Raw genomic sequence first — 26390 nt, 5'->3', positions numbered from 1 at the left:
AGCAAAAAAATTATTCATTTCATTGAGTACAAATGTTCAAATGAGGCTATATCTGCAGATATATTTAGGTATCTAGCAATGCATTTTTCATCTTGTACACCAATAAGACATTGTTCTTTGAGAAATGTTTTCAAGACTGTGTGAACTGTGTCTGACATCTTTTCCTTCTGATTTTGACAGGCCAGCAAACCCTACAACACAGCAGTGACAACATGGAGGCGGTCCTGCTGCTCAACCCCATCTTGGACACAGTCAAGTCCGAGGTGAAGAACATGCTGACCCACCAGGACAGGCACAAGCACCTGGTCTTTGGAGGCAAAGCAGCGGAGAACAGTGGAGACTGGGTCCTGCAAGATGGGGCCTTCTCCTTCCTGGACCTGATCGACCTGTGCAAGGATCCCGATGTCTCCACTGCGCTCACATCCATGGGCAGTCGACCCTGCCTAACTGTAAGCTGTGCATCCGAGGGAGATTTCAAAGGAATGTCGTGTGCAACAAAGTCGTTAGAGCAACAGATAGAGATTCAACTGAACCCCAAACAGGATGATTGCGACATCGAGAGCACAGAAGACTTTGGTTGTTACCTGATTGACACAACTAATCTGGAGACACCTTTCAATCTGCTGGAGCCTGCAAAGGCAAGTGGATTCCTCAAGATCAGTAAGCCATCGCTGTATGTATTCCCTGCTGGGAAGGGAGACGCTGCTTTCTTTGCTGTAAATGGCTTCAACATCCTGGTGAACGGTGGCTCATCCCGGAAGGCTTGCTTCTGGAAGCTTGTTCGGCACTTGGACAGAATAGATGCTGTCATGATGACACACGCTGGAACTGACAGTCTGCCTGGCATGAACAGCTTCTTGCAGAGGAAAGTGGCTGAAAGAGACCTTGGGGAACCCAGCCCTGGCACAGATGAATACAATGACTGGTTCAGTAAAGTAAAGTCTCCCGAGCTGGGAGTCTTTTACTTCAATGCCCCTGACAAGACAAAAGCTAACAATGGCGACTCCATGGTTCTAACCAGCAGGGACCTTGGCTGTGACACCCTGGAGAACCTAAAGCTACTGGACATAAAACCCTACCATTGCATGAGAACGGACTCTAAATCAGAGCCACTGACACTCTTCAACAAAGTGGGTGTTGGCAAATTAGACATGTACATACTCAATCCATTAAAAGACAGTAAAGAGGTCAAGGAGATGCTACACCAGTGGAGCAACAATGCAAAGAAATTTAGCTCTGCAAAAATTGGTGTAAAAGTTTCTGGTAAAGATGTTGACATTCCTATTCCTGACCTGACATCTATAGCTGCTCTACTAGTGTGGCATCCTGCAAACCCTACAGAGAAGATTGTTAGGGTTCTCTTCCCTGGCAATACTCCACAGAATAAAATATTTGAAGGACTTGACAGATTAAAACATTTGGATTTCCTCAAACATCCACATGCCTCCCAAAAGATCCTAACTGATCAAACCAAACCTAAGAAGAGGAAAGTATCAGAGAAAAAAGTTCAAGAGAAAAGGGAAAAGACAGAAAAAAAGTCTGAGAAAAAGGTAACCGAGAAAGTTGAAGAAAAGCCAACACTGAAAGCAAAGCCCAAGCCTGCTGCTCCTAAGAAGAAATCAAAACCCAAAGAGAAAAAGAAGACCACAAAGAAAGATGTTGGCGCTGCTATAGTAGCAACTGGTGCCATTGCTGCAGCCACAGGAGCTACAGTTGTTGCTATGGCAGCTGATGAAGCTGCAGCTGCTCCACCAGAGCCAACCCCACCTAAACAAGAGCCAGCTTTTACTCCTCCAGAGGACCTTACTGCAGAGTTTGAAAAACAGCGAACAGAAGAGGCAGCTGAGGTGGAAGTTGCAGAAGAGGCAAAAGAAGAGATGGAAGCTCAGATCCCTGCAGAGGAGGAAGAGCCACCTACTACAGAAGAAGAAAAGGAAAAAGGTGCAGAAGAACTGGAAGGTAAGCCATCTCCCGATGAAGAGCCTGTACAACAAATTGAAAAAGAAGACAACATCCCATCTGAAATTATCGAAGAAGCTGTTGAGAAGGAGGAAGAGCAGATTGTCCAAGATGAGGAGGAAGTGCAGGAAAAAGAAGAAGAGCAAGAAGATCATCGAGAATTTGAGGAGGCCGAAACTGCTACTAACACAACCACAACAGAAGGTCCTGATGAACCTGATGAAGATGAGGACGAGGAGGAAGAGGTGGAAGAGGAGGAGGATGAGGGTGTAACTCCAACTGCTCTTGTGCTTCCCACCAGCATTGAGGCTAAGGCAGAGGCTGAAGAGGAATCAGATCAAGAGATGGAGGAACAGTCTTCTCCAGGAGATGAAAGAGATGGGGAGGGTGATGAGGCAGACATTGAGACCTCTCCTGAAATCAGTGATGTGATGCAAAAGGGGGAGCCTGATGAAGAGAAGGGAACTCCTGAAGATTCAGGCCTGCCTGAGGAAGGACGTCGGCCAGAATCAACTGAGTTGACATCAGGGGAAGAGGCTGAAGGAAAAGAAGTCTCTGAGGATGAAGCCCTTGGTGCTCAAGCAGATGATGAACAGAATGGAGAAGTAGGATCCCCAGATGAGGAAGCAAACTATGAAATTGTTGATGCTGCAGAGCCACTGGCCTCATCACCAGCAGAGGAAGAGGTTAAGTCACCTGAAGATAAGAAGTCCTCTTCTCCTCTCTCATCCCCGGAAATCATAACTATGGAAACAGCAGATGCTGCATTTGCGCCAATTGCACTTGACGTTGCAGATGAATTGGAAGGAATTCCCTTCAGCATCCCATCTGGAGATCATACAGAACAAGACCAAGAAAAAGAGGACAAAGAAGAAGAGGAAGAAGAGGATGAGACAACTCCAGTTTCTGAGGACAGAACTCCAGTGGCAGAGGACAAAACACCTGTAACACCTGAGGAGAAGACACCTGTCACGGAGGAGGCAGTTTCACCGGCAATTGAAAAAGCTGAATCACCTGAGGAAGAACATAAAGAGGAACTTGAATCCCCTAAATTAAAGCCTGATGACATTGACATCTCCCCAATTGAACAGGTGCAGGACTTTGAACCTATCAAGTCAGCACCGCCCACAACAAAGACCTATGAACCTGATACATCAGATGCTGATGCACAGTACCTTGCCAAATGGGAAACACTGAATGATGTTAGCCCATCTGCTGCTCCAGAATATGCCGCGCCAGTTGCTATTGAAATTGAAGATGGAGAAGATAGTGAGGGTGAGGAAAAAGAAACTCCAACCACTGACAAAATAAAATTGCTGGAAGATCTTGAGGAAGAAGATGAATCAGAGCTGGCAGAGATAGCAAAGTCTCCAGTACCTACTGAGGTAACAGAAGAACCAACAAAGAGAGAAGATATTACTGAGGTTACCATGACAGTGGAAGTTTCAGTACAGGAAAAACACGAAACAGAAGAGGTTGTTGAGAAGGTGGAGGAGGGAGCAGCAGAAGAAGATGAAGCAGAGGTCAAGTTAAAAACAGCAGCGGAAGTAATAACAGCTCTTGTTGATACAGAAAAGCAACTAGAACCTTCATCGGAAGAACCTGAACCTGAAACAGCAGTTGGCTTCCAAACAGCAGCAGAAGTTACATTTGCTTTAATCGATGCAGAGAAAGAACAGAGCCCTGCCGCAGATGTGGAATTCAAGACCGCAGCTGAAGTCTCAGCCGTCCTTGTTGAATCTCAGAATGTGCAAGAGCAGGAGGCAGAGATGGATCTTAAGACTGCTGGTGAAGTGGTTACGTCTCTTGTTGGAGCTAAAATGGATGAGGAACCTGAGGTTGATGTTGAATTGAAGACAGCTGCTGAAGTGATGACGACTTTTACAGAGATGCGACAACAAGAGGAGGAAATGGAAACAAAGGTAGATATCAAACCTGTTGCTGATGTTGCGATAGCCCTTATAGATGTAGAAAAACAACAGGAACAAGATGCATCCACAGAACCATCTGAAACTATGTTAGACCTAAAGCCTGCCGCTGAGGTGGTTACAAGTCTCATTGAGGCAGAAAAGCAGTTCAAGCCGGAGCCAGAGGTTGACTTGAAAACTGCAGCTGAGGTAGCGACAGCTGTGATAGACACACAGAGGGATGTTGAGTTAGAAACCAAAGTGGAACTGCAAACTGCTGCTGAAGTTATCACATCACTGGTTGATATTCAGCCGACAGACGAGGGAGCTGAAGAAGAAGAAGCTGAGGAGGAGGAGCAAGAGGCTGGTGATCAGGTCAAACTTGAGACTGCTGCCAATGTTATAACTGCCCTGGAAGACATAAAGAAGGAATATCCTAAAGAATTTGACGTGGACTTTAAGACTGCTGCTGAAGTTGTTACAGCCCTGGAAGATGCAAAAACTGAGGAGCCAACAGAAACTGAGGTAGAATTCAAGACTGCTGCAGACGTTGTTACAGCTCTTGAAGGTGTAAAAACTGAAGGCCCAATAGAAACTGAGGTAGAGCTGAAGACAGCTGCAGAGGTTATTACAGCTCTTGAGGCTGCAAAAACCGAAGAGCCAGCAGAAACTGAGGCAGAAGAGCCATCAGAAACAGAGATAGAGTTGAAGACAGCTGCAGAAGTTGTTACAGCTCTTGAAAGTGTAAAAACTGAGGAGCCAGCTGAAGCAGAACAGCCAGCAGAAACTGGAATGGAACTGAAGACAGCTGCAGAGGTTGTTACAGCTCTTGAAAGTGTAAAAACTGAAGAGCCAGAAGAAACAGAGGTTGAGTTGAAGACTGCCGCAGAGGTTGTTACAGCTCTTCAAAGTGTAAGAACAGAACCTGAAGCAGAACAGCCAGAAGAAACTGAGGTGCAACTCAAGACGGCTGCAGAGGTTGTCACAGCCCTTGAAAATATAAAAACTGAAGAGCCAGCAGAAACTGAGGTAGAATTCAAGGCTGCCACAGAAGTTGTCACAGCTCTTGAAAGTGTGAAAACTGAAGAGCCAACAGAACCTGAAGTAGAACAGCCAGAAGAAATCGAGGTGGACCTGAAAACAGCTGCAGAGGTTGCCACAGCTCTTGAAGCTGTGAAAACTGAAGAGCCAGCAGAAACTGAAGCAGAAGAGCCAACTGGGGTAGAACTCAGGACAGCTGCAGAGGTTGTTACAGCTCTTGAAAGAGCAAAAACTGAAGAAGCAACAGAAATTGAAGAACAGCCAGAAGAAACCGAGGTGGAACTGAAAACAGCTGCAGAGGTTGTCACAGCTCTTGAAGCTGTGAAAACTGAAGAGCCAGCAGAAACTGAAGCAGAAGAGCCAACTGGGGTAGAACTCAGGACAGCTGCAGAGGTTGTTACAGCTCTTGAAAGTGCAAAAACTGAAAAAGCAACAGAAATTGAAGAAGAACAGCCAGAAGAAACCGAGGTGGAACTGAAAACAGCTGCAGAGGTTGTCACAGCCCTTGAAAGTGTAAAAACTGAGGAGCCAACAGAAACAGAGGTGGAATTTGAGACTGCTGCTGCAGTTATAACTGCACTTGTAGAGGTTGAGCAACTGGCAGAAATTGAGGTTGAGGCTTCCCATGTGGACCAACAAGAGGAGGTGTCATTGGTCACCACAGAAGAGGTGGAGGCAGTGTCTCGAGAACAGCCAATGCCAATGGAAATAGAAAATGAAGAATCTCCAGAACCTATGGATACTGAGGAGGAAAGTCCTGAGCCCATGGAAACTGAAGCAGGAGAGACAGAAGAAGATACACAGGCAGCTGAAGAATTTACCCCACCAGTAGAGATTGCAGAAGTAGAAGTAGTCGCTGCAGATGACATGCAAGCTCCAGTCTCCATGGAAGCACCTGAACCTCCACAGAGTGTGAGTGCATTAGAAAAGCAGCTTCCTGGTGTCAAGGGAGAAAAACCGCCACAAAAATCACCAACTAGCGAGCAAACCACAACAACAACAACAACAAAGATAGATGCCGGAGTTGCTGCATCAGCTATCGTGGGGGACGCAGTCTGGGCTGCCACCCAGGAGATAATGCTTGAACAAGCAGAAGAGGCAAAGTCAGCACCACCTTCAGACTATCTAGAACAGTATGAACTAAGCAAGTCCCCAGCTACACCAGAGACAGAAGAGTTTGATGATCAAAAGCAGGATGCATCTACTGACGAGGAAGAACTCGAGGAGGTAGGCTATTATTGGTTTTTTGGTTGTTATAATGCTGACTTCATTATGTCAGCTACATTTTAAATTTTAGTATGTTTTCAATAGACTTATCTTTATATGACAATTTTGATCTAAAAGTTTCCTATTTATGGGTTGTTCATTTGTCCTGTTGTAGGACATTAAGGGTCTACCTGTTTCAAAATTAGTGGAAATAATGGGTGCTGTTGCTTGTATCTTCAATAAAGCCATTACAATAAAATGTTTAGCTGGTTTTCCAATCATTGCACTTACTGGATGGATTACTTCAACTAACATGGCAGATGAATCACTATGCAGGAAATGCATAATTATTCTTCTCAAAAGTTTTTGTTTACATTTGTAATACATCTGAAATCACTCAATGTCTTGAAGACACCTCAGTTCAAATGTGATGACATCAAAGGTTTACTTGATTGTGCCATGGGGGAATTCATCCAATATCATTGCATTACATTTTTGTTACCATAATGCACATTCTTATACACATAACTTTTGTTGTACATTATGCTATACTTCCATTCAGTTCATCTCGTGCACCATCCTCTTTAATGCAACTACACCTCTCTGTTTTCTCTTATAACATTTCTTTGCGTGTGTGATTGTATCTCTCTCCTGTATGTAATGTTCTTTCTCTCTGTATGTTTGTCCTACCTGTATGTCCTTTCCTGTGGCATCTTGTACAAATGGACACAGCCAAACGCTGCCATGGTTGCCTTTGAGTCAGCAAGTGTTGAAGCAGCTAAACAAGAAACAATAGAATTGGAAGCAGCTACAGCTGACGTTAAGGCAGAAGCGGAACCAACTGAAAAGACTGAAGTTGAAGCTGAAAAGGAATCGATTGAAGAGGCTGAAATGGAAGCTAAAGAGGAACCAACTGAACAGTCAGAAGTTGAAGCTAAATTGGGACCAACTGAAGAGCTCGAAGTTGAAACTAAAGAAGCACCAACTGAAGAAGCTAACGTTGAAGCTATAGAGAAACCAACTGAAAAGCCAAAAGTTGAAGTAACTGAACAGCTGGAAGTTGACGTTAAAGTAGAGCCAACTAAAGAGCCAGACGTTGAAACCGAGGAACCACCTGAACAGCTGGAAGAAGCCAAAGTAGAGACAACTAAAGAGCCAGAAGTTGAAGCTAAAGAGGAACCAATTGAAGAGCCTGAAGATGAAGCCAGAGACAAAACAACTGAAGAGCCAGAAGTTGAAACTAAAGAGGCACCAACTGAAAAGCCTGAGGTTGAAGCTAAAGAGGAACCAAGTGAAGAAGCTGAAGAGGAATCAACCGACAAGTCTGAAGTTAAAGAGGAACAAACTGAAGATCAAGAGGTTGGAGCTAAAAAGGAAATAAGCAAAGAGCAAGAGGTTCAAGCTAAAGAGGAACCAACGGAAGGGCCAGAGGTTGCAGTTAAAGAAGATCCAACCAAACAGTCTGAGGCTGAAACTAAAGAGGAACCAACTGAAGAGCCAGAAGTTGAAGCTAAAGAGGAACCAACTGAGCAGCCAGAAGTTGAAGCTAAAGAGGAACCAACTGAGGAGCCAGAAGTTGAAGCTAAAGAGGAACAAACTGAGGAGCCAGAAGTTGAAGCTAAAGAGGAACCAACTGAAGAGCCAGAAGTTGAAGCTAAAGAGGAACCAACTGAGGAGCCAGAAGTTGAAGCCAGAGAGGAACCAACTGAGGAGCCAGAAGTTGAAGCTAAAGAGGAACCAACTGAGGAGCCAGAAGTTGAAGCTAAAGAGGAACAAACTGAGGAGCCAGAAGTTGAAGCTAAAGAGGAACCAACTGAGGAGCCAGAAGTTGAAGCTAAAGAGGAACAACAAACTGAGGAGCCAGAAGTTGAAGCTAAAGAGGAACCAACTGAGGAGCCAGAAGTTGAAGCTAAAGAGGAACCAACTGAAGAGCCAGAGGTTGCAGTTAAAGAAGATCCAACCAAACAGTCTGAGGATGAAACTATAGAGCAACCAACCAAAGAGTCTGAAGTTGACGCTAAAGAGAAACCAACTGAAAAGCCAGAAGTTGAAGTTGAAGAGGAAGTAACTGAACAGCTGGAAGTTGATGTTAAAGTAGAGCCAACTAAAGAGCCAGACGTTGAAACTGAAGAACCACCTGAACAGCTGGAAGAAGCCAATGTAGAGCCAACTAAAGAGCCAGAAGTTGAAACTGAAGAACCACCTGAACAGCGGGAAGAAGCCAAAGTAGAGCCAACTAAAGAGCCAGACGTTGAAACTGAGGAACCACCTGAACAGCTGGAAGAAGCCAAAGTAGAGCCAACTAAAGAGCCAGACGTTGAAACTGAGGAACCACCTGAACAGCTGGAAGAAGCCAAAGTAGAGCCAACTAAAGAGCCAGAAGTTGAAACTAAAGAGGAACCAACAGAAGGGCCAGAAGTTGAAGCCAGAGAAGAAACAACTGAGGAGCCAGAAGTTGAAGCTAAAGAGGAACCAACAGAAGGACCTGAAGTTGAAGCCAGAGAGGAACCAACTGAGGAGCCAGAAGTTGAAGCTAAAGAGGAACCAACTGAGGAGCCAGAAGTTGAAGCTAAAGAGGAATCAACTGAGGAGCCAGAAGTTGAAGCTACAGAGGAATCAACTGAGAAGCCAGAAGTTGAAGCTAAAGAGGAATCAACTGAGGAGCCAGAAGTTGAAGCTAAAGAGGAACCAACTGAAGAGCCTGATGCTGAAGCTGGAGAGGAAACAGCTAAAGATCAGCTTACTGAAAAGAATGATGAATCTAAGCAGGAACGAATTGAAGAGCCAGAAGTTGGAGCGAAGATAAAATCACCTCTGGAGTCAAAAGTTGAACATAGAGTAAAACCAGCTGAAGAGCCAGCAATCTCACCTGAATCAGAACAAGCTGTAGAATCAGAAGACATTGAACCAAGGGAGAAACAAGTTGCAGAGCTAGAAGTTGAAGTAAAAAAGGGACAGAAAGACGACTCAACAACCAAACCCAAAGATGACTCACCTGCAAAGCTTGTGCACGAGCCAAAAGTTGAGCCAACAAATAAACTACCCAAAGTGCCAAGAGTTGAAACAAAGGATGAGCCAGCTGAAGAGCCAAATGTCAAAGACAATTTAGAACCAGCTGCAGAGCCAGATGTTACACCCACGAAAGAATCATCTGAGGAGCCAGATGTTATACCTAAAGAAGAGGCAGCTGAGGAGCCAGATTTTACACCCGAGGATGAAGCATCTGAAGAGCCCAAAGTCGAGGAGAAGGAAGAACCAGGTAGAGGTGTTACACCCATGAACAAACCAGCTGGAAGGCCAGATGTTACACCAAAGGAAGAAGCAGCTGAAGAACCAGGTGTTAAACCCAAGGAAGAACCAGTTGAGGAGCCACATGTTACACCTGAGGACGAACCAGCTACAGAGCCAGATGTTACACCTAAGGACGAACCAGCTACAGAGCCAGATGTTACACATAAGGAAGAACCAGCTGCAGAGCCAGATGTTACACATAAGGAAGAACCAACTGAAGAGCCAGATGTTACAATCACAAAAGAATCAACTGAAGAGCCAGAAGTTACACATAAGGAAGAACCAGCTGAAGAGCCAGATGTTACACCTAAGGAAGAACCAACTGCAAAGCCAGATCATACACATAAGGAAGAGCCATCTGAAGAGCCAGATGTTGCACCTAAGGAAGAACCAGCTGCAGAGCCAGATGTTACACCTAAGGAAGAGGCAGCTGAGGAGCCAGATGTTACACCCACAAAAGAATCAGCTGAAGAGCCAGATGTTACAGCTAAGGAAGAGGCAGCTGAAGAGCCAGATGTTACACCCACAGAAGAACCAGCTGAAGAGCCAGATGTTACACCCACAAAAGAATCAGCTGAAGAGCCAGATGTTACAGCTAAGGAAGAGGCAGCTGAAGAGCCGGATGTTACACCTACAGAAGGACCAGCTGAAGAGCCAGATGTTACACACAAGGAAGAACCAGCTGAAGAGCCTGATGTTACACCTAAGGAAGAACCAGCTACAGAGGCAGATGTTACACCCGAGAATGAAGCAGCTGAAGAGACAGATGCTAAACCTAAGGAAGAACCAGCCACAGAGCCAGATGTTACAACTAAGGAAGAAGCAGCTGAAGAGCCAGATGTTACACCTAAGGAAGACCCAGCTGAAGAGCCAGATGCTAAACCTAAGGAAGAGGCAGCTGAAGAGCCAGATGTTACACCTGAGAATGAAGCAGCTGAAGAGCCAGATGTTACACCTAAGGAAGAACCAGCTGCAGAGTCAGATGTTACACCTAAAGAAGAACCAGCTGAGGAACCAGACGTTACACCTAAGGAAGAACCAGCTGAAGAGCCAGATGTTACACCTAAGGACAAACCAGCTACAGAGACAGATGTTACACCCACAAAAGAATCAGCTGAAGAGCCAGATGTTACACCTAAAGAAGAACCAGCTGAGGAACCTGACGTTAAACCTAAGGAAGAACCAGCTGAAGAGTCAGATGTTACACCTAAGGAAGATTCAGCTGAGGAACCAGATGTTACACCTAAGGAAGAACCAGCTGCAGAGACAGATGTTACACCCACAAAAGAATCAGCTGAAGAGCCAGATGTTACACCCACAAAAGAATCAGCTGAAGAGACAGCTATTACACCCACAAAAGAATCAGCTGAAGAGCCTGAATTTACACCTGAGGAAGAACCAGCTGCAGAGCCAGATGTTACACCTAAGGAAGAACCAGATGCAGAGCCAGATGTTACACATAAGGAAGAGGCAGCTGAAGAGCCAGATGTTACACCTAAGGAAGAACCAGCTGAAGAGCCAGATGTTAAATTCAAGGAACCAGCAGGGCCAGAAATGGAGGTGAAGGAAGAACCAACTGAAAAGCCACATGTTACATTAAAAGATGAAACAATTGAAGAGAAACCAACCGAAGGGCAAAAGGATACATCTGAAAAGCAACCAAGTGAAGAGTTGGAAACTGAATCCAGAGAGGGTCCTTCTAAGTCAGAGAAAGTCAAACAAGATGTTGAAGCAAAAGAACCAGAGGAAGCACCTACTGAAGAGCCAAAAGCTGAAGTAAGTCAGAAAACTAACGCACTGGAAGTGGCAGTAATATACAGATCTAAACCAAATGAAGACGAACCTTCTGAAGAATCAAAATCAGAAGTGAAGGAAGAAACTGAACAACCAGAGGTTGAAACATATGAAGAACAGGCTGAGGAACCACAGGGTGAGTCAAAAGAGTGTCCAGTTCAAGAATCAGAAAGTGCATCAAGGGATGAACTGACTGATCAGTCAGAAGGTAAAACAAAGAAAGAATTGGTCAAACAGTCAGGGGAAATTAAGGATGAACAAGATAAAGAAACAGAAGTTGAAACAAGGGAAGAAGCAACTGAACAGCCAGAGGTTGAAGCAAAGGAAGATCCAACTCAACAGATAGAAATTGAAGTAAAGGATGATCCAAAGGAGGAACAACTCTCACAGCCAAAAGATGAAACAAAGGAAGAAGTTGTAGCAAAACAGCAACCAACTATAGAATCAGAATTTGAAGCAAAAGCTGAAAAACTGGAGGTCCAATCAAAGGAAGAACAAACTGGAATGCAACAAATAGAGATGTCCTTACAAGCTGTGGGGTTAAAACACCATTCTCTTCAACATGATGAATCTCTAAGTGACCCTTGTGAACCAGATTCTACAGAAGACAGATCACCAGATGTGCCTGTTACAGCCAAAGAAGAAAAAGTGGAACCTAAAGAGCAGGAAAGCCCTATGGACGGCCTTGATTCTGATAGCCTAGAAAAAGAAACTCCAACTGAAGATGCTCAGATTTCAAAGGAATATGTTATAAATGGTGCTATAGCAGGAGAATCAGCCACTGAAAAGATTAACATTCCAGTAGAAGATGCCAAAAGCTGCTCTGAAATGGAGACAGAAATGCCTCCAGTAAGGCGGAAAGATACAATATTGGACTCCGATGAAGGCAAGGAATATTCAAAACCTGCACAAGACACTGAGATGACAAGTCCTTTGTTAGAGCCCTACACAACTCCTCCAGAAGATACCCCATCCAGAGAAACTTCATTTGAAACATCTGAGGACGACATTGACAGTGTAGAACAAACTGCTATGGAAGAGGCAACATCAACAGAACGACCAACTAAAATGAAGCGGAACAATTTTTTAGGGGTGGTCGCAGAGGGTGCACTCTTAGCTAGTCAACTTGGGGACAATGACCAAGAGGAAGAAGTGGAGAGTGAGCCTTCTGCAGGTGTTCTCTTAGATGACAAAGGAAGCCCATCCATGCCTGAACCACAGGTAACACCAACATCTGAAAGAGTGGAAAGCATCTCCTCAAAAACAGACCCAGAGAAAGTTCATTCTGTCGAGCAGCCTAGCACAACAACTAAGCATGCTGAAACATTGGAGGTCTCTGATAGTAAACAGACAAAATGCATGTATCTTGCATCCAAGACATTCGTGACTGTTACAACAACTACCATAGTACGTAAGATGGGACCAGATGGTAGTGTCATCAGCCAAGAGGTGCAGCAAGTCAAGCATGAGAGCATGGAAGTGCCAATCAGTGCTAAGCCCAGCAGCTCTGTCTCACAAGTTGTAACAAAGGTAGACTATAATCCTTCAACAGCCTGGTGATAAGGCAGCTAGAGGAATGACGGCTTCAAATAACGGCTTAGAAATGGCTGCTAACGGACATTTGCTTCTGACCTGCTTCTGCCTTTACTGCCTGATGCCTATGCTGCTTCTGCTTTCTGAATATCAATGCTAGCTTTCAAATATTGGAAGATTCAGACAACTCTATTATGCATCCAAGCAACACCAATTTTCTTCCATTGATGCTGTGGCCAGTTTCAGCAGTCATCATGTTCACTCCATTCTTCATGACCATATAGGGCACACCGTCAGCCTTGTGCTTGGAACCTGACTTGGATGCTGATCAGTTGAACTCGTCCATCTTTGTACATTTTCTGTTACCCTTTCTGACCAGCCTTGAATTTTCTTTCTTTTTCAAGGAGGAACCTTACACTTCCTATGCTTTATCTGCTAGTAACATTTGCCTTCCCTTTGATGGTTGTGGTTGTTTTCACTGGGCAATACTGGTGCCTTGACTTAGGAATGGATTGTGAAATCAATTTGAAAACAAGAATTGTAAAAGACCAGCATCACAGCAGGAAGGTCTTTCTGTGCTTGAGTAACTTTCCTCCTTGAACAGATTATAAGATGAAGTCCTCTGTTTCTGATTTCCAATACCCCTATTGTGTTATCAATGTTATTTTTGTAGGTCATCATCACAAAGGAACCATCCCATCCCTTTAGCTCTAACACTTTACTTTGTCATCATTCTATATTCATTTGCACAACAATATTCCAGGTCAGCAGCATCATAGCTCTGTCATCAGTTTAATTACCACAATGTTTTCATTTTATGTCCACAGACCGATGATGTAGATGAACACCTAGGGGCCACAGGTGGGGAAACCACCCATGAACACCCCCAGACTCCCTCTCCTACAGACGAACAGTATGACATCATCTCCCCTACCAAGGAAGGCATCCCCCCTCCACATGAAGTGGACCAATATTCACCTGGGTTTTCCGGCAGGTATGTTGTTTTTTCCTTTGTTGCCATTACACGAAAACAATGTAATGATTTTTTAATGAACAAAAGACAATGTCCAGTTAACTGCTACCTTCATGCTGATACTAAATTTTGGAAGATGATCATGTAATTATATTTCCTGCAAGGATTGTCTCAGAGATTTTCTATGTGTTGACCAAATCATATGGGAAACTTCACATAATAACAGAGCATTTAATTAGGCACACAGTAATACGTAATAAAAATAATGTCAAGTTCAGATTTTACATGTAGTAAATTGCGCAGTAATGAAATAATTCAAAACTATCAACAATCATGTTGACTTATTTGTTAAAGGTTTTAAAAACAGTCAGCAGTCTACCCCATTGGTCCCCTTATATAGGTTTAAAATCTATTGAAGGATGTACAAATAATTTACCACCCACACAAGATACTGACATGAGAACAGTGCGTGGGACAGTGAAGGAACAAGATTGCTCCCCTGGCAATTTTATGCTTTCCATCTGGAAGCTTGAAGTTGGAGGACGGTTCTTTGAAGATTGATCGAAGGATGTTTGGTTTTAGGACATGTTCAGAATTGATTGAGGTATCACAGGTATAACATTAAGGTCATTATCGGTCTGGGTTGGACATACATGTACCTATTTGCAGTTTAAAAGAAGCTGAATATGCACAAATGCCGCTGAATACTTGTATATCACCATAGCAGTAATGCTGAGGGGTGGGTTTACAACTTGTCCTGGCCCCACTGCAAAAGAAAATGTTGTCCAATGCATTGCTTTCATTGTAAAAATACATTGTCTCTGGAGATCAACAAATTCACAAGGCAGAGTGTGCTGACTTAGGAAATCAATAATAAGAGCAGTGGGGTTGGTAATCCTTTGGATACACTCTGGTTGAGAATTGATTTGTAATATATGGAATTTCTGTAAAACTACTAAACGTATGAAATAAAATATAACATTATATCTGATTTCAATATATAGGAAGCATATATTTAGATTATCAATGTATTTAAGAATGATACTACCATATGGCCTAGGGAAAAGCAATGTGGAGATTTGCATGACTGTGTGTGTACCTGTCCACGGTGCTGAAACACCGGTGGTGCTTTCTGCAAGTTTGTCAAGCACCTTTATGAATTGTATGGAAATTATGCACATTGAAGACACTTTTGCGGCAAAGACAGCTTGCAGCTATACATATCTAATTGCTCAACAGTACACAAGGTATGTTAGTTAAGTTTTAGGTAGTTTTCGTTATTGAAAAAAATATAATTTTTTTCCTTTCTTAAAGGGCTGTGAATGGAGATGTCTCAGATGAGGATGAAAAAGATGATGATACTGAAAAAGAGAAGCTTTGTGACGGTAAGTGTAGCTATAAAGATTACTATATTTTGCAACACTTTTCTCACATCTAAATGGCAACATGCATATGTCTAGAAGAATGCGCTGATCAAACCTGTCAATTTCATGAAGAATTCATGACTTTTTGAAGCTGGCTGTTGTGCCTAATTGAACAAAATAAGGTACATACATTTTGTAGTACATAGTACATAGTTCTTAAAATATGCTTTTGTGCAAAATCCTGCTGTTCTTAGACACTCTAGGGACAATGGAAATTCTGTTATTTTATTTCTGTTATGTTAACTCTGAGGTGTGACTACTGCTCCACTAGAAGGGTCCTGGGTTTTAGTTTTGAATTATGATTTAATGCTCGAAATCAATCCTTTTCAGTAAATTGTCATTGCTGTAATGCTAATGTTGCAGAGCCAGCAGCCTCTGCAGCCCCTGTGGCAGATGGACCGACAGAGGTGCACACCCCCTCCCCCACGGAGGAGCAGTCATCACCACCTCGCACACCAAGAACACCTGATGAGAGGGAGCGTTTCCCAAGGTACACAATTCCCCACAGGGCTCGAAATGGTTATGAGTAGGTACCTTTGCTCTATCTTCAAATCAATTCCAGGAGAAAAAAGAAATCTTGTGATCTAGACTTCCATATTTCATGTCCAACTTGGACATTTGTCAAGGAACCTCAGCTTCAATGACGAGCCAGAGCTGGCATAATTGATTATATGTGGAATATTCTGCAAAGTGAAAAATTGCAATCTTCAGGCAATGGATGCAAAAGTACTGTGCATTTGTTTCTGGCCAGCATGAAGATGCTTCATGACAGAATTATCTGTCATGAAGAATTATCTATCATTGTCTGGTGCAGCACTAAGATAGGTTGCACTTGACAATTAATCATTCAGCTTGCCACTTCAAGCTTGTTCATTGGTGCATCTTCACATATTCAGTATTCTCATGAATTGGTGCTACCTTGGCTTGATAAAGGCTTGAATTGATCTTTCCACATGAAGGATTGGCGCAAGGGATTTTTCCTTGACAATACTTTGTTACTTTCAGTAAATAAGAATGATAAAATAGAATCTTAAATGCATGTATTTGTCTTATTTCAGATACATAAACCCAAGCCCCAGTCTGTTGGCCTATGACTCTAATGGCAACAGCAGTCCTGATCAGCACCAGACACCATCCCCTCCAGAGGTTGGGCAAGGCCTTTGTTCACAGGTACAATAGCCAGTTCTCTCTATATGTGTGAGTTCTCTGTAAAGTATGTATTGTGTGTTTTATATGTTCACAACATGATTACACAGGTAGTTTGATGAGTTTAAAAAAATGGCCAAAAAAGGAGAACCATAATATTGCCATGTGATAACTTATGCCATTCATTTTGAATGATATATACATCTCTAAAACAAAGTAGATGAGCAGTTAAAAGCTTTTAACTGCTCATCTACTTTGTTTTAGTATGCATTCCAGTTTTGTTGATTTATCTCTCCATTAGTTTTCGTCAAATCCTCATAGCAATGGCAACTAAAGCTAGGTGGCAAATTCTGATGCTGTATCTGTTTTCAGGAATTGCTGGAACCGGCTCCTGTGCTTACGAGCAGCACGTCCTGCCCAGACGAGTTTGACATGGAGGAGGAGCACCAAGAGGCTCCGCTGGACTTTGAGAGGATTCAGACTGCCCCGGGCGGCCTCATCCAGGGGGACGTTCACGTCTACGGAGGTCCTCAGGACGCTGCAATCGACTTTGACCATTCCCCTGAGGATCCGCTTGATCCGCCCCCAATCATTCCTCGTCGAGATCTGGATCCGGACCCTCCAGCCCCTGATCCTGACCCCATGATGATGGCACCAGATGATCCACAAACCCAGGCTGAGAACATGAATGCTCCACTTATGAATGGAATCAATGGCATTGATGGTATTCCTGATCCCAAGGTAGATCCCAACGCCAATCCAGACCCTGACGCTGAAGGCAACGTGGCTCCACCTCCTCCTCCCACTGATTTACCAACAACGGAAAAACCAAAGAAGACTAAGACAAGCACCACAAAGACCAAGAAACCTGGCTCTAAGACGAAGACATCATCAGCAAGGCAGAACCTTGAAAGAAGGATGCAGGATTCCCTCAAGACAGAGAAGGTGGGGACAAGGAGACCAGCCTCTGGCAAGACCTTGACAACGTCTTCAAAGAGAGGACCACCCTCTCCTGTCAAAGACAAGGAAATAACCAAGAAGACTGCAAAGACAGAAGACAACATCAAGTTAGAAAAGAAGGCACTTCACAAGAGCAGGGCTCCCACAAAGAAATCTAAATCTGACCTGTCAAAACCCAAGGATAGTGCAAGAAAGGATGATAAGCCAGGCGGGCTAGCCAGCCTAAAGAAGAGGTCGGATTCCAGTGAGCGCAGGAGGCATCGGTCAGGGTCACAGGAGCGTGCACAGAAAAGGGCTGCAGAGGCTGCTAGAAGGGCAGCTCAGAGACGGCTTGGGGTGGTGAAGAAGGAGCAGCTGGAGAAGGAAAAGGAGAAAGAGAAGACGTTCCCACTGAAAGCCAAGGAGAGGAGGCTGTCAGAGAAGTCCTCGTCCTCTGACAGGGTTGATGCGAAACCAAATGATCAGAAACCAGAGGAAGGTGTTGAGAAGACATCGAGCAAGGAAGCAATTGAGAAGGCACCTGAGGAGGCAAAACCAACAGGATCCAACCCTGAAGTGAAAGCTGAGAAGAAAGCAAAGAAGTCTGAGAAGAAGCCCAGTGAGGCAAAGAAGGAAAAGAGCACAGCAAAGAAAGCCAGTGAAGAGTTGAAGAAGGACAAGAAAGGTGAAAAGTCTGAGAGAAAAGCGCATGAGAAACGGCCAGCAGAAGTTGTATCTAAGAAGTCACCTACACCACCTAAACCCAAGGCACAGCATAAAGGAGAGGAAGCAAAGAAACCTGCAAGGGTGTCAACAGTGAAGACAGAGAAGGTACTTGCTGTGAAGGCTGCCACACATTCTGCTCCCCCCACCCCAAAACCAACCCCACCACCCCCTCCAACAGGTCCCCCCGTGTACCTGGACCTGGCGTATGTACCAGCACATGCCAACAACAGTTATTCAGATGCAGAATTCTTCAGGCGCATCAGATGCAGGTGAGAACAAAGTTTCATCATTGTTCTTTGTATTCTCTCCCTGTTAACATTCTAATTCCTAGCTGTCATTTTAGCAGTCATTTTTAATACCATTAGTGAGAAAGTATTGGTGAGCAGAACAGATCCCTCTTTGCCACTTTTGGCATGTTTTGAAAGTTCTATAAATTGACAGGTCACTTTTTTCTCTGTGAAACAATAGGTACTACGTGATCAGTGGAAACAGCAAGTCCACCGACGAGCCCAGCATAAGTGTGCTCAATGCCTTACTGGAAGGCAAGCAGATGTGGAGCAACGGAGACTTCGACGTCACGCTCATTCCGACCTACGACACTGACGCCATGCGAGAGTGGTACCAGAAGAACTACTCGACTCTGGAGCAGGCGCAAATCAACGTCATCGCCAGCGGGAGCAAAGTCGTCATGCAGGACGAGAGCTTCGAGGCCTGCAAGATCGAGTTCTAAATTCTCCCCACTGCTACAGATGTCCTGTTCTTGGAAGGGAATGTTTATCTGTTAAAGGGGATATATTCAGAATTGAGGTGTGTTTTTACACCTTGTGAAAGATGTAGAAAATTGGAAGAAATGCCATCATTGTAAAGGTTAGATTTAAATTCTTTTCAAAATGGGTCTTTTATTTAAAGAAAGTTTTGATGGACCCTTGTTGCTTAATTCATCTAATGTGCAATCCAGCTGTCTGAGCTTTTCTGCACTTCAATATAGCAATGTGATGAGTCATTTGCACCTGTAAAGTACAGTACACCTGTCGGCTAACTCCGTGTCAGCATCCTTGCTGTTGTCTAAATAACAACCCAGAAAATAGCCTTAAATATCACCACTTAAGATGCAGAGTATCCACAAGGCACAAGAACTGCTGTACTTAGAATGGAAATTATTCACACAGAAAAATTTAAAGTAAAAAAATGTAGATGCTAGACTCTGCTGAAGTGACTGCCAGCTTCTCCTGCCCTTTTACAATCCCTAAATTCTTAACCACATTTGACTACCATGAAAGTCATTCAGCTTCGAAAAAAAAATATGAAAATTGCTTATTCGTGACCATGTATCGACCTTTGAATTCAGGAGGTTCAGAAATTAACAGGAAAGAGAGGTTGCCAGTCAGTTCATGTAGCTGAACTTATCTATAGTCAATGAACTATGAGAAGAATGAAGTGCTTTTGCTATGCCATGAGAAAAATGATTCCATAAATACTAAGGTACAGGAAAAACTGCTGTATGAATAATGTCTGAACATGTTATGAATGAAGTTATGAAGGTAAAATATGGTTATAGAATTATACTGTGAACTTTATATTATACCGTATGTGTTACCATTTTTGTACATTTAAATTTTATAAATTCTGCATGGTTGGACATAAATGTACCATGCAATTTTTTTCTCATAAATCTTTCAGTGCAATACCAGGACACTGTATGCCATTATTTGCCAGTGCAGACAATACTTGTACATGCTGCTTCAACTCCTGGTCACCAATCAATGCTTTGATGTAGAGGCTTTGCAAGATGATAAAGTTCTCAAAAGCAGACAATGATGGGTAATCAGAAAATTGCTCTTCACCTTTGTATTATCATTATACAAAAATATCTTAAAATGTGTTTTCATCACAATGATACAATATTTGGATACACTTTTGACAAAGTAAACAGGGTTTCTAATCATAATGTCTCCCATATGATTATGAAGTAAGATGGCCACGTCACAATTGTAGATTTAGGTAAACCCCAAGTCAACTGGTAGGAGATAGTGGGGGAGTCATAGCGCCATGTATAGAGAAAGTGAACTTGAAAGAAGATGTTGAGGTTACTGATGAACACTATTGCATGCAGGAAAGAACTATATCATATTATCTATTTTGCTATACCCCCTAAATGCTGCCTGTAGTGAGATAGATAACTGATAGATGACAGATATGGTATATCATTATCTAAGCTTCCAACTTGAGCCAGGGGAATGGCAGATATTATAGAGTGGCAATATGAGAAAATATTCATTTGGGAATGTCCATAAATTTGATATGCCTCCTTTTGTGTGGATGTAATTAGTTCATGTCATCTATATCAATATTCTGTGAACAAGCTGCAGGGTTGTTTTTGCTATTGGAGAGAAATCAATGGGTTATGGTGCCCTGGATTGACCCCATCCAAGATGATGCCTGGAGCATCCTGTGAGTTTTCAAGAGGCCCATCTGGTCAGGTCAGGTATCTGATAGCTGTTCAAAGGCAATGGAAAATTTAGATGTTCATCTGAGTCGGTACGTTACATAATGAGAACTGAACTGTTCCCCAACTGAAGGAATTTGACACATCAGAATGTTTGACTGGATGCCTCAGTCTTCATCAGCTATCTGACGTGTCTACAGCACTTGGGTCAGATAACTGATGACAACCAAAGATTGGTCAAAAATTCCGGTTAGTCTAATTCCTTCAGTTGGAAAACAGTTTGCCTGTCACTACATGCACTACATTGATATCAAAGATGGTCTTGTTCCTAAAGGTGTTCAACATCCAGAAGCACATGTCAATAATAGAGGAGAAATGACAGAAATAAGGTGGAAAGGATGACTACAAAATATACTGGAATTTGTGCAAAGCCAACAAATTGTTTCAACAAAGGCATTTCATGTTTTATCATTATACATGATATATGCCTTGACAGGCTTTCCATGCTCAGAACAATACAGAACTAGAGTTTTCACCTATTTGGCCCCCTTTGCAATTAAGACCCGCATTGATTAGATGTCCCACAAAGGTGATGAATTGAATTTTTGCTGTAATGAAAATGTGGTCATTTGACATATCAGGAAATTGGAATAGAGAATGGTTACCCATGAGAAGTGAGTCTATAGCTAAAGGGATTATTGCTAGCATCTTCCAAACAATTCTCAGCAAAGGGATGATAATGTTTTGGAATGATGTGAGGGTGCAGCCTCTATAAATTTTCGCAGGTTAAAGAATACCTGCACTGGACTGTGAACTTTAAGATTTCAGGTTTACATTTTTTAATGTGTAATTTGCAATCTTACATCATGATCTTCTCATCATTCCTGAGACACAATCTAGATTTGTTCATGTTTTCTCAACCCAAACTTTGTAGGTCAGTAAAACCAAAGTCTGTGGTGTAAGTGCAAAGCACAGTTAACATGATTTCAAAACCCAATAGCAAGCCAACTCTGCAGCCTGAGGACTTTTATGGCTAATGTCATTTTCTTCTCCCTCTCCTATCAGATAATAGATGTGAATAATGCATATTTATTGATTTCTCCCTTCTGTGTACAGAGAACCTCTTATTGATCGGTCCAACCAAAGTAACAAATGTAAGAAAAGTGTATTAATCCATCGCGGACTGGTCTCTGATGCCTGCTCAATGCAAAGGTCTGTCTAAAATACATGCTGCAATCCAGAAACTGAAGTTAAACATTTAAGGTAGATTAAAGCATCTATCCAGTAGAGTTAGTATGTGTATTACGCATGATGTTCGACACAACCTTGCAGTCTTTGGAAGCAAATGTCGCTACTGTAGGAATACAAAATGTATGCTATCACAAACTAGCATGACACTAACTGTTGTACACAAACCTATGTACCTTGTGGCCACCTTGAAGAGCCGTTTGCTGGACCATGTGGAAAAGAATGTTACAGGAGAGTTCTGTGCAATATAAGTATCCAACAGTGTGCATACCCAACAACACTTACTAAGCAAAAGATTGATCACCCCCTAAGGTGATCTTGGTGTACCTTCCCACAATAAAGGCAAAAAGTTCCATACCTTACCTACATGTAAGGTCCCAGTAAAGTTGTCAAAAAGCTAGCTGGGTTTCCAAACTTCCTTCTGTACTGGTACTTTTATGAATGGATGGTAACATTATCCTTATCCATGATCATGATAACGTGCGAAACTAAGCAAATCACATTTGAAATTGGCGTACAATTTTAGAAAGAAGGTATGGATTACAGTTTGACAACCATTTCTATGTCATAGCCATTTCAAAATTTGTTTGACAAAAAAGGTGCATTCTAAATGTCTATTTGGCAGGAAAGAAATGATCTTAAATCTTGTTTAAAATGTATCTTCCAAAATGAGGTCACAAATTGGGTTAAGCACACATTTCCTCCACCTCTGCCACAGTAATGAATGGGCTGTGAAAACAGCTGAGGTCCGACCAGGAAGTGTTCGTGAAAGATTGGGAATACCACTCTGTACTGCATCAAAGAATCCTCTTTGAATAGTAGTAGTTTGTTGCATTTTTCGGCACCCTCTGCAGTAAGCTGTAGGCTTCAAATGTTTGCATCCCTGAGATATGACCACCTTACTTGGTGAGGTATTTCTGGATGGAAGCTATTTTACAGGGATTACAAGCAACAACATTAGAAGCTGCCCTAATGTAGAGAGAGCGGAAAAGTACCTTGTATACAGGGGTAGCATTTGTGAAAGCATATGGGACAGTGAACAAGTTCTTTGAGGTGCACAAGAAGAAGCCCAACCAGTGTAACCAGTCTGGTATACTATGGGAATAAAGATCAAGCTTCAGCTTGTTCAAATGTTGTGGTGTTGTCTTGCATTGTCTTCTCATTCCTAGACATACAATTTCCTTCTTAAATGGGTAAGAGAAAAGCTTGGTTATTAGAAAAAACAACAGTTTTGATAGAGTTTTAATAACTGTTTGGTATCATAATCAATCACTAATGCCTTATTTGAAATAATAAGTAATGTGTGATTTCTTCTTCGAGTTCTTCAAGTGAACCAATTATGAAGATGATGAATTAATTTCCCTATAGACTGAATATCTACCTTGACTTACGATGGCCTGTTTTACAAAGTGTTCTGAAATTCTGTTTGAGTTTCAGAAAACATTTTCCATTGTAAGGCCATGTTGATTTGATTATATGGATGACATCCGCGCGCGCATGAATTTTCGGCCGTTTCCAAAAAAAAAAAAAAGTTTTCAACCATACTGTAAATCGTACAAAACAGTTGCAAAATGTGCAAAAATATACCGTAAGTTACAAAAAAAACATACCAATGTCGTAGAATGCCAAAATCAAACGAAAAAACACGAAATTGTAAAGAAATGAATTTGAAGAGTAGATTATTCGCCAAACCATATTCTGTGCCATTTGTTCAACCCTCATGACCACGTACATTTCATAATGAAAACAACTTTTTTTTTTTTGCAAAACTTTTTTTTTATTCGCACGCGCGCATCAATTTTGGGGTTCCCGGAGGATGTCATCCATATAATCAAATCAACATGGCCTAACATGTATTTCCACAGTTTCTTTACTCACTCACTCACTCACTCACTCACTCACTCACTCACTCACTCACTCACTCACTCACTCACTCACTCACTCACTCACTCACTCACTCACTCACTCACTCAAACCCACTGACTCGCCCACCAACCAAACCAATTCACTCACTCACGTAGCTGTAAGCCTTTGTTGCAGACTGTCCACAATGCATTTCCTGCATGAGTAAAACTCATTTTCCTGTCCTTGGTGCTGAATGGTTATCACATGAAGGACAGACCAACTGGCAACATTGCACTGCCATGACAGTGGGTCTACATGTCTTTTTCTGTGCGGTGCAGACGTTATCTCGGCTTCCTGTCGACCTCTAAATCTAACTGATGCGGCCCCTATTTCAAAAGTGGAACAATCGCCACTCCCTATTTCAATAGTGGAACAGGCTACCGTAGTGCACGATGGGACACATCGTGTCCGCAGACGGGTGGGAAAATCAAAATGGCTGCCGACAGGTCCAGACGTTACCAAAAGATTGACTTTCTTGGCGAAGGACAGGTAAATTTGGGACAGATCCACTGTTTTACCATGCGTAGACGAGTGTACTTTAAAATGGAGAGGATGATATATTTCTATTGTGCATAATGCCACTTCATAACCTTGTTGTTTCTGCTGTTCTTTTGTGGGGAGGGGGGCGTACAACACTGCCATAATCATTTTCTATTTTCATTTTACGAATTTATGTCATAATTTGTTTCAGGATTATTGAATGGCGTATCTAGTAGTGTGGTCAGCAGTTGCATTCAGTTAAGAATTATTTCATGTTCTCTCTAGTTTGCCACTGTGTACAAAGCAAAGGACACCAAAACAGGACAGATTGTTGCTGTGAAAAAGGTGAGATGTGGTCACTTTATCTGTGTCTCCCACCAGGCCACCGTGCCATAACCTTTTTTTCTCCTTCTAGACGTACATATATATTATGAAATGCAGTGACACTGATTATGAATATGAGGGCACCACTGCACAGTAAAGAACCCATCACACTTAAAATTATGAAAGGAGTAGTGGTTCCTCCTGGTATGAGTCTGATCTTATGAAGTTGTGTAGCATGTTCCAAAAAAATGTTGTGTTTCCTGTTTCAGTCCTGACAAAAATAGGTTCGGTAGGTAGGGACTAGGGATTATCTTTTTTTTCTCTTGTTTTTTATTAGACTCTACAGACGTATAAATAAATTTTAACAAAGTAAAACTTGCATTGGGACACCTCTATTTTCAATGTCAATGTTGGAAAACTGATTTCATCACTCAGATGTCAGACCATGGAGCTAGAAATGGTGGGTCAGCTTGAAAAATTTCAGTGGTCCACACAAAAAACGGCTAGGGTCGGCTGGCAGTTTTTTCTAGGGTTGGTCAGGAAACAGGAAATACAACATTTTTTCTTAGGCCTAACAGATATGCATGCAAAACAAACTAAAAGTCAAATAGGCAGAGACATTGTTGAAACACTGATCAGCAAATTTGTGTTGTCATTGTTAGTCATTGACAAATTATACCTGTGAAACCTCTATAATTTTATCATGTTTTTGCTGCTTACAGATTAAATTAGGGCAAAGAGCCGAGGCTAAAGATGGTAAGTTATAGCTCAAAATAGTGAATTGTTACCTCCATGAAATGGAAGGTATTGTTTTTGGCGCGTCTGTGTGTGTGTGTGTTTGAGTTTCCGCTTTTTTGTACCTTCATAACTCCATAACGCATTTATGGATTGTGGTGATATTTGGTATACTGGTAGGTGTTAGGGGGGCGAAGGTCAAGGTCAAATATGGGCCTCCTGGTGGATGGCCTTGGTACTGCAGCAGCACTTCCGGTTTAATGAGGAGTCTGCCAGACAGGGTAACAGATGTCTGATTGTGTCGAGGCTGCCCCGGGCTTGCGACCTGGTTTGATTAATGAGAGGTTCTTCCTCAGGGAATAAGGCGACCTCTGTGCGCTATGATGTGGAAAATTTGAGTGTTAGGGTGGATGGACACCCAGTGTTGATGTAATTTTGGCACTGAGATCTAGTTACCTCCATGAAAATGGAGGTATTGTTTTTGGCGCGTCTATGTGTGTGTGTGTTTGAGTTTCCGCATATTTGTAGTCAGCATAACTCCATAACGCCTTTATGGATTGTGATGATATTTGGTATGCTGGTAGGCCTTAGGAAGCCAAAGGTCAAGGTCAAATATGGGCCTCCTGGTGGATGACCTTGGTACTGCAGCAGAACTTCCGGTTTTTGTATCTTTTGTCCTGAACATGTTATGGTCTTGATTTTGGGTGACAGATAGATTGTCCTGCCAGGAATAATTGGTGTGGGTTTGGTCCCCCTAGCAGCTTGTTCTGAAACTGCAAGGGACTTTCGGGGGAAAATCTTTAAAAGCCAATAGGTCCAGACAGGAACAATGTATTTTCATCATTTTTGGTAGGTAGGTAGCTGAGAGAGATGTACATAACTTAATGCAAATTATGCAAATGAGGACTTTATTTGCATAATAAATGAGGAAATTCTCTAATTACAGTGTTTTACATTGTAGTACTTTAATACGTGTAATGTATGTAATCTTTGGCAGATGGAACATCAACAGATACCAATAATGCAAATTATGACCTCATTTGCATAAATAATGCGAAAATTCAATGGGTAAATGATGGGAATTTCCTACTTGGTGTAAATTGTAAATTCATCAAAAGTTAACATCACGATACATTAATTATGTTAATGTGGAGGTCATTTGCATAATTAAAGAGGAAATTTACATTTACACGTCAAGCCCATATTTCATGGAGGTATGTGATCTCAGATCTCTTGTTGAATGAGTGTTGAAAGTCTTTACTGTCGTAATTCATCACTTGATAACTGAACGTACTTTCTTTCCCTGTCTCTCC

General features: G+C 42.4%; 1 protein-coding gene and 1 long non-coding RNA gene across 4 annotated transcripts in view; both read left to right on the top strand.

The window, feature by feature from the left end:
- Positions 1 to 22752, top strand: part of LOC109471894 (microtubule-associated protein 1B-like) — a 55362-nt gene extending 32610 nt beyond the window's left edge. For 2 of the 3 annotated variants that reach the window (XM_019771328.1, XM_019771329.1), the window contains exons 4-11: positions 181 to 6134; positions 6846 to 12419; positions 13559 to 13725; positions 15019 to 15089; positions 15492 to 15618; positions 16187 to 16298; positions 16647 to 18208; positions 18408 to 22752. In XM_019771328.1, the coding sequence (XP_019626887.1) occupies positions 181 to 6134; positions 6846 to 12419; positions 13559 to 13725; positions 15019 to 15089; positions 15492 to 15618; positions 16187 to 16298; positions 16647 to 18208; positions 18408 to 18669 (13829 nt within the window). In that variant the 3' untranslated portion in view covers positions 18670 to 22752. The remainder of the gene's footprint in view (positions 1 to 180; positions 6135 to 6845; positions 12420 to 13558; positions 13726 to 15018; positions 15090 to 15491; positions 15619 to 16186; positions 16299 to 16646; positions 18209 to 18407) is intronic. The other variant, XM_019771330.1, reaches the window with a different exon arrangement.
- A 1167-nt stretch (positions 22753 to 23919) lies between these two features.
- Positions 23920 to 25101, top strand: LOC109471984. The gene is made up of 3 exons (XR_002140332.1): positions 23920 to 24027; positions 24304 to 24363; positions 25065 to 25101. It is a non-coding gene; the product is annotated as an uncharacterized LOC109471984 (long non-coding RNA).
- The last annotated feature ends 1289 nt before the right edge of the window (positions 25102 to 26390 follow it).

The sequence above is a fragment of the Branchiostoma belcheri genome, unplaced genomic scaffold (genome assembly GCF_001625305.1).
Source record: "Branchiostoma belcheri isolate BF01 breed outbred unplaced genomic scaffold, Haploidv18h27 scaffold26, whole genome shotgun sequence".
Classification (NCBI taxonomy): domain Eukaryota; kingdom Metazoa; phylum Chordata; class Leptocardii; order Amphioxiformes; family Branchiostomatidae; genus Branchiostoma; species Branchiostoma belcheri.
Note: the sequence above shows the minus strand (reverse complement) of the source record. Positions and strands in the feature narration are given on the sequence as shown.